Here is a 16,816-nt window from a genome sequence, read left to right as displayed (position 1 = left end):
AAAATCTTCCGGTAAATAATAAGCAATCGTGCCGATCGCGGACCACTCAATGTCACTTATTTTGCAATTTCTACACGTGACCCCCCAAATTTTAACTTCAAATTCGTGATTAGGAGGCCTCAATTAGTGAGTATGCGAAATATTACAAAAAATCGGGGAGAGGTCCTGTATTGTAAATTCGCTCCTTCATTAATTGTGGAAGCACCGAGCAGAAAGATTTGGTAAGTAAATGTGTATATTTTATCTTCTGTTTGCATGCTCATGAGGTGTTTTTTTTTTAGTCACTTTACTTGGCGTAGGGACATTTGGTCAGTTGTAGGGACATTTTGACTACGTCTGTAGGGACATTGCCGAAAAATGGTTAGCAACACTGTCGGCTACCAGACGTCAGTGTTCGTTCATGTTCAATTCTGTTTGCTTTCAACAGTACGCGTGTTGCTTATACTGTGTTATTGTAATGTGCTTACTCGTGGCCAGTGCTTTATTGTGTGTTAATTGTTATGCATTCATTACTTATGTCGTTAAACAAATATAGTCTTGAACATAGAGTTTTTATGTACGATAATTACGTGAAAACGAATTCTTGCAGAAAAGTGGTCAGGGAATTACGATAGACAGGATCTCTTGAACCTAAGAAACGTGTTGTATTGCAGTTGAAGGAAGTCATTTTCAACATCTCTTATAACACAGGAGGTTAGTGATCATCATTATTATTACTTTTAAATATCATTTTACGCTTTCGGTTTGCTTTATGCGCCGGGATGCTGTCTTCCCTTTCTGACAACTGACGATAAAGTAGCGATGTCTAATCTAAGATTTTCTGTCAGAAATAAGGTGCCAGAAATATTTGTATTTGGGAGGACACCTTTTCCAGCATCCTTGCGACAAGGTACGTGCTTATTTCAATTGTAATTGTAACTGTAATTGTGAAAAGTGGAAACATTACAAAACAAGTGGTTTCTGTTACGGACTTCCTGAACGCAATTTGCCGGGACCTGTTGCATGAAGAGTCCACGGAACGGCCGTCACGCTGGCGGTGAACGACTGAAATAACCTCCCTGTATAAAATGAATAGGTGCGGAGAAGTATCAGTGTAACAGCAGATGATTGCTGTCCTGAATCAGCTGACGCAGAGCGATACATCGAATCGGTGAGACCGTTTGTTTACAGAAGGTCTCAGGGTTTATGATGTACACTTTAGACATTTACTTTTTTAGAAAGTAGAGCAAGTGGAGATTATCCATAAAAATTATAACAAAATGGCAGAATTTTGCACTAATTTATCAGATATTTATTGATATATCGGATCAGTAAAATAATCGGTAATTACCGACATATCGGCCAATACCGATAGAGTACCGATTAATCAGTCCCATCCCTACTAATTTTTGGGGGTGTATTTTCCTAAGTTGAAACTAAATCATGCCCTACCTCCTGAAGAAGCCACATGATGTGGTGAAAATTTGAAGTGAAGATCCATGTCACAAAAATAGTGAACATTGCCGTACATAATTTTTAGTGGATGGAATAAGGAATAATCAAACACTATCATCATAGTTTGAAATTTATTTATTATCCACCTTTCAAGTACTATGTACATATGTGTTTCTATGGGTAAATAAAAGATGATTTCACATTCACACATACCTACACGCAACCATACAGCACACACACACACATTTACAACTGTCTCTCTGTCCTATACAGTAGTGAATCATGAAGCCAGACCTTTCAAACAGTTGGCTAACTTCTGGGTCTTGTAATCACTTCGCAACTGAATGAAGTTGAGCAATATAGACCGATCCAACCCAGCCTGGAATACAAGGATACACATTGTCATGTTTTACACTGAAATAATGCATTTATCACACACAAATATGACTGGTAATAGATACTTGTGATTGCAACATCATTTTGCTGAGATAAGTGAAAAGTTTCTCCTTGCATTCAGTAAATAATATACCTGAAATGATACTGATGTATCAATATAATAAAAAAGGAGTTTCAAAATAAGAATATAAACATAGTAAAATAATATTATAAAATTAAGTGGAAAAGAATCACTTATACGAGAGTGTGTCAGTAAGTAGGTCAAAAACTTTTATTAAAAAATACTAAGTGATAAGGGATACCTTTTTGTATTTACACGTTGTCAATTTGACGAAGCCTTAGCTTTCTAGGGTTAAGCAGAATTCTCAAGAGGCAACTCAATTTTATACTGTAATTACAGCCTAGAACCAGATAGTTGTAACTGATAAAGAAGTCATTTCAAAGCATGAACTGTTACTTAACCCTTATCCGAGCAAGCTATTTTTGTAACGTGTCCGGGCAAGCAGTGTCTATCGGACACTGCATTGTTTTAAATGGATTTTGGTCTTCTAATGAAAGATTTTTATGTGTCATCGCTGTGGAAACAAGTGAGTAGCATGTTAATTCTTATATTTATCATCATCATCATAGTAATTGCATGATGTTGTATTTTTTGCAGCATAGTATATGAAACATGTTAGACCATTTTTCATGTTTTCTATTTTAGCGTTAATAATATTTTTATGTGATATCTTATTAAATACTTTAATTTTTATTAAATATTTGTTAATAATATTCAAGTAGACTTCTTTACATATCAATTGTACACTGTGTCCGACAGACACTGCTTGCCCGTTTACGTGAGTGAAATGGAAAATATTTTTTTACGCCTCACCTTCTTTATCAAACAAAGTTAAATATTGTAAAATGAGGGAAAAAAAGAGAAACAAACGAAGTCAAAAAATATCATTTTCCCAGGAAGTATTGTTTGGAGTATGTGACAAAAAAATATAAGCAACAGTGTCTGAGACACTGGTTGCCAGGTTAAGGGTTAATAAAAATGATGATACATCCATTAATTTGAGGGTAAATGTACTACTTTTCGACTAGATTAACAATGAAGAACTTACCAGTTGATCCCCTGTGCACACCTGCTTAAGATTCTCTGGTTTTACGAGCAGAAGATTGCACAAGGCGTGGAGAGTATCAAACAATGTATTCACCAGTGGAATTTTAAATTCTTTCACACACTTCCTGTACTCATTCACATCACAAATCACACACATGGCTCCTGAAAAGAAGAAAAGTTACACAAAATTGAAAATCTTCTGTCAATATAAATTTCATCTTTTTACAATTATCATCGAAGGACAAACAGCTCAAAAAACATGATAAAATATGGGATATCTCATCATCATATCCACTGAAGTAAGACAAAGTAATTAACTCTCTATCTGTTGTAGTATGATTTACCTTTTCCTCATTTTTCACCCCAATGGATCTGAGCGTATAATTTTTCCTTACAAACAGAAACTACTACCAAGAGGCAGACAAATGAAAAGGCCAAATGTAAATATTTATGATGTATTGAGTTAGCATTTCATAGGATTTTCAATCCATTAACATATTAAAGATTACATGTAGATTGTTGATTTCATACTGCTGATTAGCAGAGACAAGCAATGGACAAAATGTTTCTCGTCTTTGTAAAGAAGTGCTTGGTAAATCTTTCTGTTGGCCAATAGCAATTACTGAGTATTGATTGTTTTATATTATTACTTCTTATTTTAGATTCTTACTTTTTAATGTATTGTGTAAGTCCTGTGCAGGTCCCTTTACAACATTTCTCAAAGGACTTTTTACACCCCTTTTTTTAACTCTTTAGGAAGAGGTAAATACACATTGAAGGGTGCAAAATGGTCATATGTGCTGAAGAACCCAACAATTTTACTTCATTTATTTGCTTTTGTGCATCTTTAGGCCATTTAAGATGATAAGGATGAATGATGAAGAGATTAAATTGATGAAGGGACACTTACAAAGAAACGCCCAGCCCAGGATTTGAAACAGGGACCTTTGGTGATAACACTGTGAGGTTCGGCCATTGAGTCTATTGTTAACCCAACCATGAAAAAAATAATAAGCCTGTTAACATATATTATGTTGAGCAATCTGGCATTATCCACAGCATTGTGGATATTTGGTGTATTAGTTTGCAACTGCAACTTTCATTTCCCAAAACATGAGTACATTTGAGGTTAACAAATTTCAGACTCGCTGTGAGGTCACCTGATGTTAATGGATTGGTCAAGCGGTGACGTCACTAGCAGCCGATGTCCCGGATGTAAGTTTCCAAACAAAACTTTCAACCCGTTTCCTCCCATCTTTCTGTATTGAAAATGTATCGGAAAGGGAAAACTTTTGTTACAGTGACAGCAGTTATCAAACGAAATAGTGAGATGCATCGTGCATCAGCGATAGAGATTAGATTCTGGTGAATGTATAGATATTTTACTAATTACTCACAGATGTGGAGTTAATTATGAAATAACGTTAGAAAATCAGGTATTTCTTTACAAAAACCATGAAAAATTGAAGCTCTCTGAACATTGGCAGTTTTAGCCCATATTTTTAAAAAAATATGAAGTTATCTTACATGGTAAAAACTGATCGTAGAAGGTTATCGCTTGTTACTGTGACAGCAGTTAGGAAACAAAATACTGATGTCTATCACATATAGGTGTAAAGACTAAATTGATATTCCTATAGTAAATTGTTGACGTGTTTCCTGAAAAACTACCCAATTTTCTTACGTTATTTCTTCACTAACCCCTTATCCATGAGGAATAAGTAATATATCCAGGTATTCTCCAGAATGTAGTTTTTATATTGATGTACGATACACACCATCTTTCTGTTTCATCTAACTGCTATCACTGTAATAAAAGTCACACCTTTGCGATCAGTTTGCAATGCCGAAGCATAGAGGCTTAGCTGCATGAAAGTTTGTTTGGAAACATACATACGGGACACTAGCTCTGGTGACATCAAGCTTAGCCAGTTCATTGTCCCCGAGTCTAAGCTCCGCCGCTGATGATGAGATTAATATAAGCGCTTGAAACATTGGAAGCCAACATCAAATTAACATGGCTGGTAACCCTATGCATATATGAATGATGCATATATATATCAGCTCCATCAGTTCACCATAAAAATATTCTCTGTAGTTGTATATGTGCTAGCTGACACAGGCTAACACATGAAAGGATACAATCAATACATAAGATTACTTTTTTCAAGCACTGACACTTTCAAGTGTGAAACATTACATGAGTGGGTATACTGTATTTCATTTTAATTAGATTATAATTTTCTTATATATTTTGTAATGTTCATTCCAGATCAGAACTGACAAAATCAAAAATATATAATTTGGATTTACACAGGAATACATAGAAATAATAAAAAATATTAGGGATGGGACGATATAAAATTTTGGCCGATACTGATAAAGTACCCATACAAAATTTTCCGATACCGATATCTGATATTCTACTGATAAAAAAAAAGGTAAAGTGTTCCCCTGTGCTTAGCACTACGCCATGAAGGCATATAGGGTGTGTGGGAGTAACGCCCCACACTTTCTTGATCTGCTCGTGAGTGGGGGTGATGTGATCAGCACCAAGCCCCTGACCACCTTTACTCCCCAGGGTTTCCCCCAGGTACCCATGTTATTCGACGTTGGGTGGGCGCCAGGGCTGCTTCCAACGTTAGAAAAGTTCTTGGATTTGAACCAGCCGGGGATCGAACCCGGGACCTTTAGCATGGTAGTCAAAACGGATTACCGACTGAGCCACCGCGGCCTCGATATTCTACCGATCCGATATAAAATTCCCAATGTTCCTTGAAGACATGAATGGTTCATTGACCTACTTAAAACATGTGTGTTTTGAGATGACTGCAGTGCAAAAGAAGTTGCATATTTAGACATTCACTTTTTAAAAAGTATGACATGGGGATTATTCATAAAAATTATAACAAAATTGTATAATTTTGCACTGAATTATAAGACATTTATAGTTAATCGGTAATTTTACCGACAAACTGATATGCCTATTAGGCCGATACCGATAGAGTACCGATTAATATGTCCCATCCCTAAAACATATATTATTTTCATACCAGCAGAATTGTACTGGAACTGCTGCAGATGTTCGTAGATAACCCGATGGAAGCGAGTTCCCAGCTCCATCATAAGGGACTCCACGTTCTTCCCATCCAGACTGTCTCTGATCCTCTCCACCATGCTGCTCACAAACTGCACCACAGCCAGACAGGCCTGCAAGGATGGAAATTGTTTGTTACGCAACATGCAAGAAAGGACATATTAACAGAACATTTTAAGACAAACAATAAACCAAACTGATATTCACTGATAAAATTTTGCATTTTGTGGAGGGGAAGAGGGGACAACCAGAGGAGCGTAATTCCAAAAATGCAGTTTTTGGTTTTGTTTAACCACTTGCCTGACACATTATTTTCCCAAAAATGGCCCATATTTTACACATATAAACTGTCTGAAATAAAATGTCTTCACATTTTAATGCTGTCCAAGTTGACAGACTATCCCACATACTGTCTCACATCAAATGTTACCCACAGTGTGATAAACCCGAAAACATGGGCTAACACAGAGTGCAACATCGCAATGTGGGCAATAGTATCTTGACTCGCGACGAATCTTCTTTCCTCTCGCATCACTGGAAAGGCGACAACTACATAGTGTCACGGGAATCCGGTAGATGGCAGCAGTACCTCGACAAGCTATCTACACCTTCCATCAAGTGGCCAAAATGGGAATTAACACCTATTAAAGCTCAAACGAGACAGTCCGGGTAGGCAGAAAAGTGCACTGTAGTTGTACGATTTTAACGATATAACTTGGGTAAATAATATGTATAGCAAAAACAAATTCCGAGTTAACTCTGGTTAATCAGGCAAGTGGTTAACGTATCTACTCTGAAGAGCACTATTTCGAATCAGATAGCTATATCCCCACTTCTAATCTTTAGCAGTCACAAATCTCCAATTTGCAAAGAGTCAGACATTTCCTCTCTCTCCTGTAAATTTGTTAAACTGGAGTTACATCCCTCTGGTTCTCGCATGACGATATGCAACAAGACAATGCTTTGCCTCACAAAAGAGGAAACGAATAGTTACAGTTAGGGAAAGGATTTTAAGGTGCAAAATAAGGTGCATTTTATCAGCATCAGCTTTAATCAAAGCTCCCTTTTTCTGCACCGTATGTATATAATGCGTGCAGACCGCATAGAGAACTGTAGTTCCGCCAAATAGGTGTAGTTGAAGTTTGTGTATTCTCTCGCGAGATTTTCTACATTATCTTGGGAACTATTGAGGATGCAATGATTATATTATACCATTTTGTAGCTCTCGTTCTGCTCTACAAAATGAGACTATAGGATTTTATGTGGCTGCTCAAGAAAAGTGAAAATCATTTATGTTTCTGTCCAATTTCTTAACAAAACATAAAAGAAAAGTAAGGAAAAAGGTGCTGAAGCATCAAAGAGGGGGTAAAAAGGGGATAAATGCGCTAATCTCACGAAAAGGTGCAACAAAGTGTGTTCATTTTACTTGATTTGATATACTAAAATACATATCTCAAACAATCGACATGAAAACAGCTGTATTTTTGGAAAGGTCCTGCATTTTAAAATCCGTTCGCTAGTTATAATTTAAAGAATAATGTACATGGATATTGCTTTCACATCCATAGCAGCAATAGAAACTGGCAGAATTGTAAGATTCAATAACAAACACTAGATCAGGAATATTACAAATATATGGCCTGGCAACTGTGAGATATGCTTTTTGTCAACAAACAAATAAGCACCTTGGAACTGATTCAACAAGCTATGCGCTGCACAATACAACTGTTTTACCTTCCAACTCCATTGGGTTTATAAAGCAAATTTGTGAAATGTTACCTGCTACAAAAGAATCAATATGCTGTTTGGGGGCCTCCCTGATGGCGCAGTGGTAGAATTGTCGCATTGTAATGAAGGGGTCCCAGGTTCGATACCCGGTGGAGGTACACAGTGGTTCGGATCCCACTTTAAACTGTAGGTCTAGGCCCAATTAGCCTTACTGTGCATAAAGTGGAATTAAAACACCAACTCAATCAATCAATCAATAAGCTGTTTTTAATAACAATGATGTGAATAGCACAGGGCAATCAAAATGTAAAACCCACTTCAGTCCATCAAAATTAACCAATCCATTGTGATGCTCCTCCTGACTCTAATCACAGGTAACAAACATCCTTGACTCCCCTTGCATTGAGCCATCAGTCTGTTAGTCCACCGTGAGGCTTCTGATTGAATTTGTTTATTTCACTTTGCTTTTCTGCAATTTTGACTAATCCCCAAGATGGATGATGATATGATGAAACTGATGAACGGACACTCACAAAGATCATCCAAGTCCAGGTTGGGATTCAAACTCCTGTTCTAACCACTCCAGCACAAAGGTCGGTTGTGAGACTTTCAGAGAGTGGTAAGCATCTGATGATAATCTTAAGTAACCTTAGTGGATACTAAATAGCAATAACGCAAACAGTTCTTATGAAAACATCATTGTACAATAAGAATAACCAATTCTCAATCTTACATTTTTGTTACTTACCATGAGACATAAAGATGTTTAAGTTTCTTTCATCCACCATTAATCACACTATAAATATTGCATAAACTCATTCACAGGAAAGTTTGAACCTTTTCAATAAACATAATTTTCAGTTAAAAGTATAACTTCTAGACACAGATTTCACGTAACCCACTGCTAAAAACAGCAACTAGCCAATAATATTTTCTTTTCTGTTCCTAGCAACTATACTTAAAGACACGATGTCACAACATGCTATAAAAACACAAACATCTTTTAACATACATTTTCACAAATAGCATGGCACATGATAACTTTACAATAGTTATAATAACAATAATGTTGATGCAGACACTTGGTACACCAATATTTCCTGCAATAATACCCTCTATTTCTGACCTTCTTGTTGAGGAGGGGTACAATATAATTATGTGAACACATAACTGTAAATAAATAAAAGACATGACTTACATGAGAAGCTAGTGTATCCAGGTCAGTTTCAGGTTTAAAATCAGTCTTCTTTTGTTCAGTTTGAAGATAGATCTTCACCCATCCTACAACAGCATTGATTGACCTGGAATTAGATAATATTGAATTTGACACTCAATACAATTTCAATATCTATATATTACATAGAAAACCATAAGCAAAATATATAACTGGAGACAAAAATTTAACTGAACCTTACCTGTCCAATCCAGTGTCCAATTTTAGTTCAATCTGTTCCAAAAGATACTTCTTCTTCTGAAGGCAGTCCCCATGTTTAGGTGTGGATCTGCGAGGGAAAGACAAAGAAAATCTTGCTCAGAAAAGAATTTGTTCACCAATATTTCTACCTGTATAACAGACAGTTCACTTCAGTTTTGTAAACAATCAACTATGTTACTTTTGTGGATAACTCTTTCACTGATAAAAGAGAAATAAAAATGTGCCTGTAGCAGTTAAATAGTAGATAAAAATCCACATTTTTCGACCTTGCAAAAGATCTTTACAACAAAAATTGAAAGTCATAGAAACTGGAGAGGGTTGGGAGGGGAGATGAATGGAGGCAAGCAAGGAACTATAGGTCATTTCTACTCTTATGGCGGCTGGTCCTAGTTCTGGCAAGGGAAGTGGGGACCGGGGATTACACCGCAGGCCAACCAGACAATAGTGGTGGTGCCGTGGCTTACGATGCAGCGGGAATAAGTACTATGTGAACCTTGTTCAACTGGCTGCTGCGTTTCTTATTGTGCTGAATTGGTCGCTTACCTGTTCCCCACTTCCCTTGTCAGCATTAGGATCGGCCGCCGTAACAGTAGAAAAGACCTTTAGTAATGCATTATTATGGTGCCATCTGTCAGAGCAAATCAGAAGTTTGTAGTTTTGCTGCAGAAAAATGTACGAAGCAAAATTACTGTGTTCAAGGTCATGTATGAGAAATGGTTCAATATTATAAAGGTGGGTTATGGGAATGTTTAAAATTACCAAGCATAATACAGGCAGCTGATCTAGGTTATGAATCATGCTCCACCAAAGGCCAAACACGACACATGCAAACTTCTGATTTGCTCTGACAGATGGCACACTAGTTCTTTGCCCTACATACAATCACCTCCCATCTCTTTCAGCTTTATCACCCTTCTTATCACCATATTATGATGACGAGATGCATTATTAAGGTTGAAAGTTGGATCCTAACAGTATGCATTAGTAGCTACAAATATAATTCTGTAAAAAGGCTGAAGAAATATAAAAAATATCTTATAAAAAAACACTAAAAAACTCCTTGCAAAGAGCTCACACAGAAAATAAAGTTATAAGAGTTACACATTTTTCAATTTCATCTTTTTTTGTGTTCAATATGAAAGTTCTTGGTGTACCGAACTAGATCCTGCATACAACTTCAAAAGCTAAGGCATAACTTACACCACGTGCCATCATTTCACTAAGGAATAAAGACCAATTTTTGGCATGTACTTACGTTGTTCTCTAGATTTCACCACATCATGTGGCTTCCTCAGGCAGCCATATTGGATAGGACAGTCGGTTGACAGCCAGACATGGAGTAGGAAGGAGTGACAGGGCACTGCACTGTCTTTTATCTTTTTATCTTACCTTCCCATGTCTTAAATCTTTACTCTTGTCCTATTTCCTGAGGAAGCCACATGGGAATATTTTTTGATTTGTTTATTTGATGGTAATGTTATTGTGATAAAATGAGATGGGTATGAGATTAAAAACGAGATAGAAATAAAAGCCCAATCATGGTGGACATTTTGTCGTACTCCAGTTACTTTAGTGTAACTAAATACTAAATAAAGTAAATTGCTTTCAAAAGGATTTCTTCGGAGTTTGAATTTTCATAGCCCTACCCTGAGAAGGCTTCAGTGTGCACCAATCGGCGTTGCCGTTCTCCCATCAGGAACATCTCATACGTAACTGTACTCAACAAGGATTGTAACACATTATTTACTTACTTTTTATTTAAATTTAAATTCACAACTGCATAGCACACAACAGTGCGATTGATTTTGCACTATACTTACACGACAAGGTGTAACAAGCTATCACTGAACTGCTTTTCCAGAAGGTGTATGATGGCGTTGCATTGGCGAACAACATCGAAGAAATAAATTTGTGGATGGCTCTTAGTCTCCGGAATAGGAACTGCCTGCAGCCCTAGTTCTAACGCATAGTCCACGTGCTCGATGATCAGATAATGAAGGAGGACCTCAAACGTCTGAACTGCATTGCCTGCCAAGTCTGACTGCCTTGAGAGCTATCATGAAATAATTTGAAGGAGTCATAAGTTTAAAAAAAATTAACATTCAATTATTATTTGCGAAGGTTGGGCATAATAACTTTATTATTTTTCGCAAGAATGCAGAACGGGCACAAAAATTGGAAATAGACAAATGGAAGAGGGCACTTTATGGAACTGAACAATGTATGAACAATGCAGGTCATGTGTACCAGGGGTTGGTAGTGAAGTGCCCAAAAAACATTTAAAAAGTGTTGTTCCACATGTGTGTATTGCTCACAAGACTGCACTGGCAGTACAAAAACCACAAAAGCACACACAAAAGCACTCTATGAACCCTCACAGTAGTCCCCCAGAGAATCCACAACACACTGCCAATGATGTGGAAGGTTTCGAATACCACCTGCCTCATCAATTGAGAGTTTCATGGCGATGGCAATGTACTCTTGAGTCCAAAACCATCTCCCATGCAGTTGTTCCTTTACTTTGGGTATGAGGTCGAAATCAGCCGGGGGCACATCTAGTGAGTATGGTGGGTGCTATAGTACCCTCCATCCCCAGCGGTCGGGCAGATCCCATACACACGCTGCTTTGCGTTGATGTGGAGAATGATGATATCCCAGATGATCAGGATGTTTGCCCCTAATGGCTTCCATCAACTCCCCCTGTGGCATTCTCTGACAGTTTGCCTGTGGAGAACTGCTATTTTCACGTAAGAATGCTGTTCATGCCAAGTAACTTCCATCCTACATGAAAATTGACTCACCACTGATGTTCTCGCACCCTACACACTTTCCACTACCATCTAGTGACAAAATGTACTACTATGGATGACTCACTCTTCAGGATGCAAGATCATACTCGTATTGTAGTTGCTACGACTTCATTTTGTTCTTGTTTCGCCAATGTAGCCTGAGACTAATACACGCATGTAGAATGATTTTTTGTGATTTTTTTGGCACTTCCCTACCAACCACTGGTACACATGACCTTCATTGTTCAGGTCCATAAAGTGCCCTCTTATTGTGCCGGTCCTGTATTCTTGCCCAAAAAAATAGCTGCCATGACTCTCGTAATAGGTAGAAACTAACACAAAGTTGGCACCCATATCAATGTATTAGTATCATTATCAGAATGTTTCAGTTTGATTTCAATCACTGGTACCAGGTGATATTTTTCTGGAACGTGGGGTCTGGAAAATGCAATGCAGCACTTTTTCCGAGTCCAAATATCCCAGGTTGATTGATTGATTGATTGGGTTGGTGTTTTAAGTCCACTTTATGCACAGTAAGGCTAATTGGGACTGGACCTACAGTTTAAAGTGGGATCCGAACCACTATGGTGGTTTATATTTTATAAAACAGAAATTCGCCAGATTTTACATTGTCCCCCTGTATACATCCAATCTTCATGGTCCCAATGCAGAAAAATGTTATAAAATTATCCCCGATTTTACATTGTAATTCTTCTCACCTCAGTCCTCTGAAAAACATAAAATTGAGGATCCAGTGTATTTACTTTGCACTGGTATTTTGTGGAAAATGAATTTGTTATATTTGTATTACAATAACACGGAAATTTTTATGCTGCTTTGATAAAACAATACAAGAGTGTCATTGTAGTTTATAGTTACAAAAATATTATTTCATGAAATAAGGAACATTGTGTTTTCTATACGTAAACAAATACGTACAGTGGAATCCCGGATTTTACATTTTCCTGCATTAAAAGTTTTTATTTAGTTTGGTCCCCTGAAAAACAGTAAATAGAGGTTCCACTGCAAATACAAATATTTAACTTGTGAACAATATGGAAGTCAGTGATGGTCTTGTTTAAATTCTGGGTAAAGCATTTGCATGTATTATCATCATCCATTTAATCTGTCCTCAGCACTGCATAAAATTATAATTGTGTCAGATATCAGTATTTATAGATTCCTATGCGAGTTCTTGCCCATTCCAGAAATATTCAAGAGATACATGATATAAAAATAGACGATATGGCAACTGTGAAGTCTTTCTTCCAAGTTCACAACATTTGAAAATGCAAACGAGAAGTTTGCAATGTTTGAAATGTTACCTTTACCAAAACAATGTGAAGTTTTTATAAAGCAACAGTGAATAATAATTAATAATAATTACTTACCACCTCACAACGCCTGAAGGCTATTTTGCTTTCCTGCAGTAATGCAATGGCAACTTCTTCGGACAGGAATGTTTCTCCGCCGTAGTTCTCAATTTGCGCAATATTAATATTTGCCCGAGTGCCTATGACAGCTTGTAAGTCACGCCGTAAATCCTGAAAACTAAAAACAAAAAGGATAATTGGAAAACAGTGCATTATATACTGTTAATAACACCAAAAAAATCTTACAGTAGAAACATGATTTGTGTCTTCTACTAAATAAATTACTATACTTGAGAATATTTTAATCTTGAGAAAAAAAATCACAACTTGAAGGGATTGTACAGCTGACAGAAAATACAATCACAAGCAAATTGTCCATCATCATCATTCTATCTCTGCCACATTGTGAGTATTAACCGGGGGGAGGGGAGGGGGCTTCAATAAACAGAGAGCAAGCTCTGTTACACCATACTGAACAATCAAATTCAATTCAACACATAGAACATCAAGAGGAAAAATGAATGATGGACAATCTAATCTTCATAGCTGACTGTTCGTTCATATACCAAATATATGATTACTGCATGAAGTACTTAATTTTATTATTATTATTTACCATCGCTTCTCTGCCAGTTTTGGCTAATTGCGAGAATGGAGATGATATTAAATTGGTGAAGGGACACTCACAAGGAACACACATGCCCACATGTACTAATTCTCAAGGCTCCATAGTATTTTGGCTCAAGCCTACTCTCACATGGGTGTTGGGGTGTCATGAAATTTTTGCCACTGCCAATAAAGTACTGATAACAGACATTCCACTGATTGTTGTTCATTGAAGAAGTTTAATGGTTTGTTCATTCATCTTTTTAATTACACGGTTCACATTAAAAGAAACTGTATATTCAGATACTTACCAGACCAAACAAAGGTTCATTAACTATATCTTCACACATGTTGATTAAAAAAATATCAAATGCCTCAATTTTGCACTAAATTACAGGTTATCTATTACGGCTGATGCCATACTGATGCCTAGGGGCATGCATATTTTGTTTTTGATCAAAATGTGAATGTGAAATAACACACTCATGTTAATTTTTAATGTTTCTGAAAGGTGTGAGGTGCATTTTACTACCCTCTTTTGTTACAAAATGATGCGAAATGAAGTGCAAAATGTGAAATAGGCTCCTAAACATGAAATTTAGAGTTTATTTACCCACATGACACTTTCTGAAGTTTGAATTATCCTGTGAGTTATACAATTCACGGAAAATTGATTAATTATGCTGTCTAAAAAAGCTCAAGACATCACTTCTGGACTGGCTGCACTCTCAGGCGGCAGATTTTTAAGCAGAGGGTATACGGAAGCTTGTGCCACTCTATCAGAAATGTCTGGAGGTTAATGGTGACAACGTCGAAAAATAGCCAAGGTATGTACTTGTTTATCAGTCACAATAAATTTCTTCTCCTATCATTTTCTTGTTTTTTAAGAAATACTCTGGTAACTACATATATGTGCTATTAGAAGGGTTATGTGCACTTTTAAAATCAAATTTTGGATTATGTTTCCAATTTCAAAACCAAAATGTAATTTTATTTACTGCTTTTCATCCGGTTTTTCACCACTATAACACTGAATTTTACTTTATTTACCGCTTTTGAACCTGAAATTGACTCGTTTTTGTAACGAAATTTTGTTTTTTTTATTTACCAAAAATGTGTGTCTCTGCCAATGTCTATACACTTACCATTGCCCACCTGTACCGTTACCAATGCTTGATAATTGTAATGTCAAAGTTGTTCAAAATATTGATATTAGAGGGTAAATATTCCACTCCAATTGTAAGCATCAATTTACCAGAATTTTGCTTCAAAATATTTAAGAATTACATCAGAATATTAAAATACCTGTTTACAAAATACAGTTCTTCACACAATATTAGTGAAACATAAATGAAAACTTTGAATTCTGCATAATTTCCAGGATACTTGGATTGCACAAATGGTCAGGAAGTATTGGCTGGTATTGGTAAATCAGATCAGTATTTTTCATACTGATGCACTGGCAATGTTATCAGCTCATCCCTACTATTTATAGACATATCAGATATGTAATATTATCAGCAATTTTACTGCATGTAATAAACCAATTCACTAAATTGCCCTACATCTGCTCATACTGATACAGTATCAATTAATGAGCCTCACCCCTACCTTACACGATTGTTAAGATGGCACTCATTTCCATACAGTATGTAGAAGATGAAGGAAAAGTTGAAAGGGTAGTCAAAAGTCCACAACTTACCCGCCAGTTTGTATCTGCTTTTTCTGGTGATTCTTCGATTCGTAATACCTTTGTAATATCACAGCACATTTCTCTTTTAGTGCTCTTGTCTCCACACTGGAAAAAAAAATATATATATACAACTTCAGAATCCAATCTTTGAGAAGGAAAGACAGGGTGTACATAAAGTCAAAGCATCAATTGGTAAAAAAAATATTCAAAATCATGTGAAATAGAAGAATGTTGTCCTTGGCAAGGTACTCTGTCACTCTGAAAGTACTATTCTCATTTGCAGGATTTACAATAACTGATGCGATGCTACAAGAGAAGACACAATGTGTCTTATGGTGTGTGCAGACTCCAAGTCACTGGTTATTGTTCGATATTTTCACCTTGACATCTTGAGGAAACACCATGAAGGCATACGTTGAGGTGAATTATTGAAATGGTGAACAGGACACCTGGTCAAACAATTTTAAATTCCATCTGTAACACAATTGTTTCATCAATTGCTTCAGCACTTCCCATGGTTTATGCCAAAAACTAAAACTGCCCATACTTTATCATTTGTCTCCTCGCTTTTGATGCAAATTATAAGGTAGATTAAAAAGAAATAGTTTAATTCATGATGTGGAAAAGATAGATAAAAATCATATGGAAAGCTCTGTGGTCTGCAGTGATCACTTCTCAATCATTTCATGCAATTGCAATTAGATCATTGGCTCACAAATACCATGAAAAACTACACGAAGGTGAAGATATTACTTGTGTGGGTATATCTGATTGAAATAAAACAATGCAAGATGCAATTTAGTCTTTACTGTATTCAGGTGTTTTCATCGCATATATTGCAATTACATGAATGTTAATTTTTGTCACTACAGCAACGATAACATTCCAAATATTAAATTGTTTATACAGAGCTTAGCGAAAATGAATAACAAAACATAATTAACATTGAACAAAAGTAATTATTATACATTTTTTGAAAAATTTTAATAGAAAGTGAGTTGTCTGAATCAATAATTTTAATAAACATTGCGAGGATGCATGGGTCCTTCACAACTTGCATTGTTTAGTTGAAATAAATACAGGGTAATTACAAATGATTCATCAGGTTTTAAAGTGAAATATTTCCAAAACTATTAATATAATATGTGTGTGCTAAT

The 16,816-nt window shown here is 36.3% G+C and overlaps 1 protein-coding gene across 1 annotated transcript in view; it reads right to left on the bottom strand.

The window, feature by feature from the left end:
- Positions 1–1,551: 1,551 nt before the first annotated feature.
- Sec10 (Exocyst complex component Sec10) overlaps positions 1,552–16,816 on the bottom strand; it is a 39,810-nt gene continuing 24,545 nt past the window's right edge. The window contains exons 10-17 of the mRNA XM_083137670.1: positions 15,669–15,764; positions 13,379–13,538; positions 11,019–11,251; positions 9,179–9,265; positions 8,962–9,064; positions 5,992–6,148; positions 2,940–3,100; positions 1,552–1,813 (exon numbers count right to left, since the gene is read on the bottom strand). Coding sequence (XP_082993796.1) covers positions 1,715–1,813; positions 2,940–3,100; positions 5,992–6,148; positions 8,962–9,064; positions 9,179–9,265; positions 11,019–11,251; positions 13,379–13,538; positions 15,669–15,764 — 1,096 coding nt within the window. The 3' untranslated portion in view covers positions 1,552–1,714. The remainder of the gene's footprint in view (positions 1,814–2,939; positions 3,101–5,991; positions 6,149–8,961; positions 9,065–9,178; positions 9,266–11,018; positions 11,252–13,378; positions 13,539–15,668; positions 15,765–16,816) is intronic.

This window comes from Lepisma saccharinum, chromosome 16, assembly GCF_977018435.1.
Source record: "Lepisma saccharinum chromosome 16, izLepSacc3.1, whole genome shotgun sequence".
In the NCBI taxonomy this organism is placed as follows: Eukaryota; Metazoa; Arthropoda; class Insecta; order Zygentoma; family Lepismatidae; genus Lepisma; species Lepisma saccharinum.
This window is presented reverse-complemented; position numbering and strand designations above follow the sequence as displayed.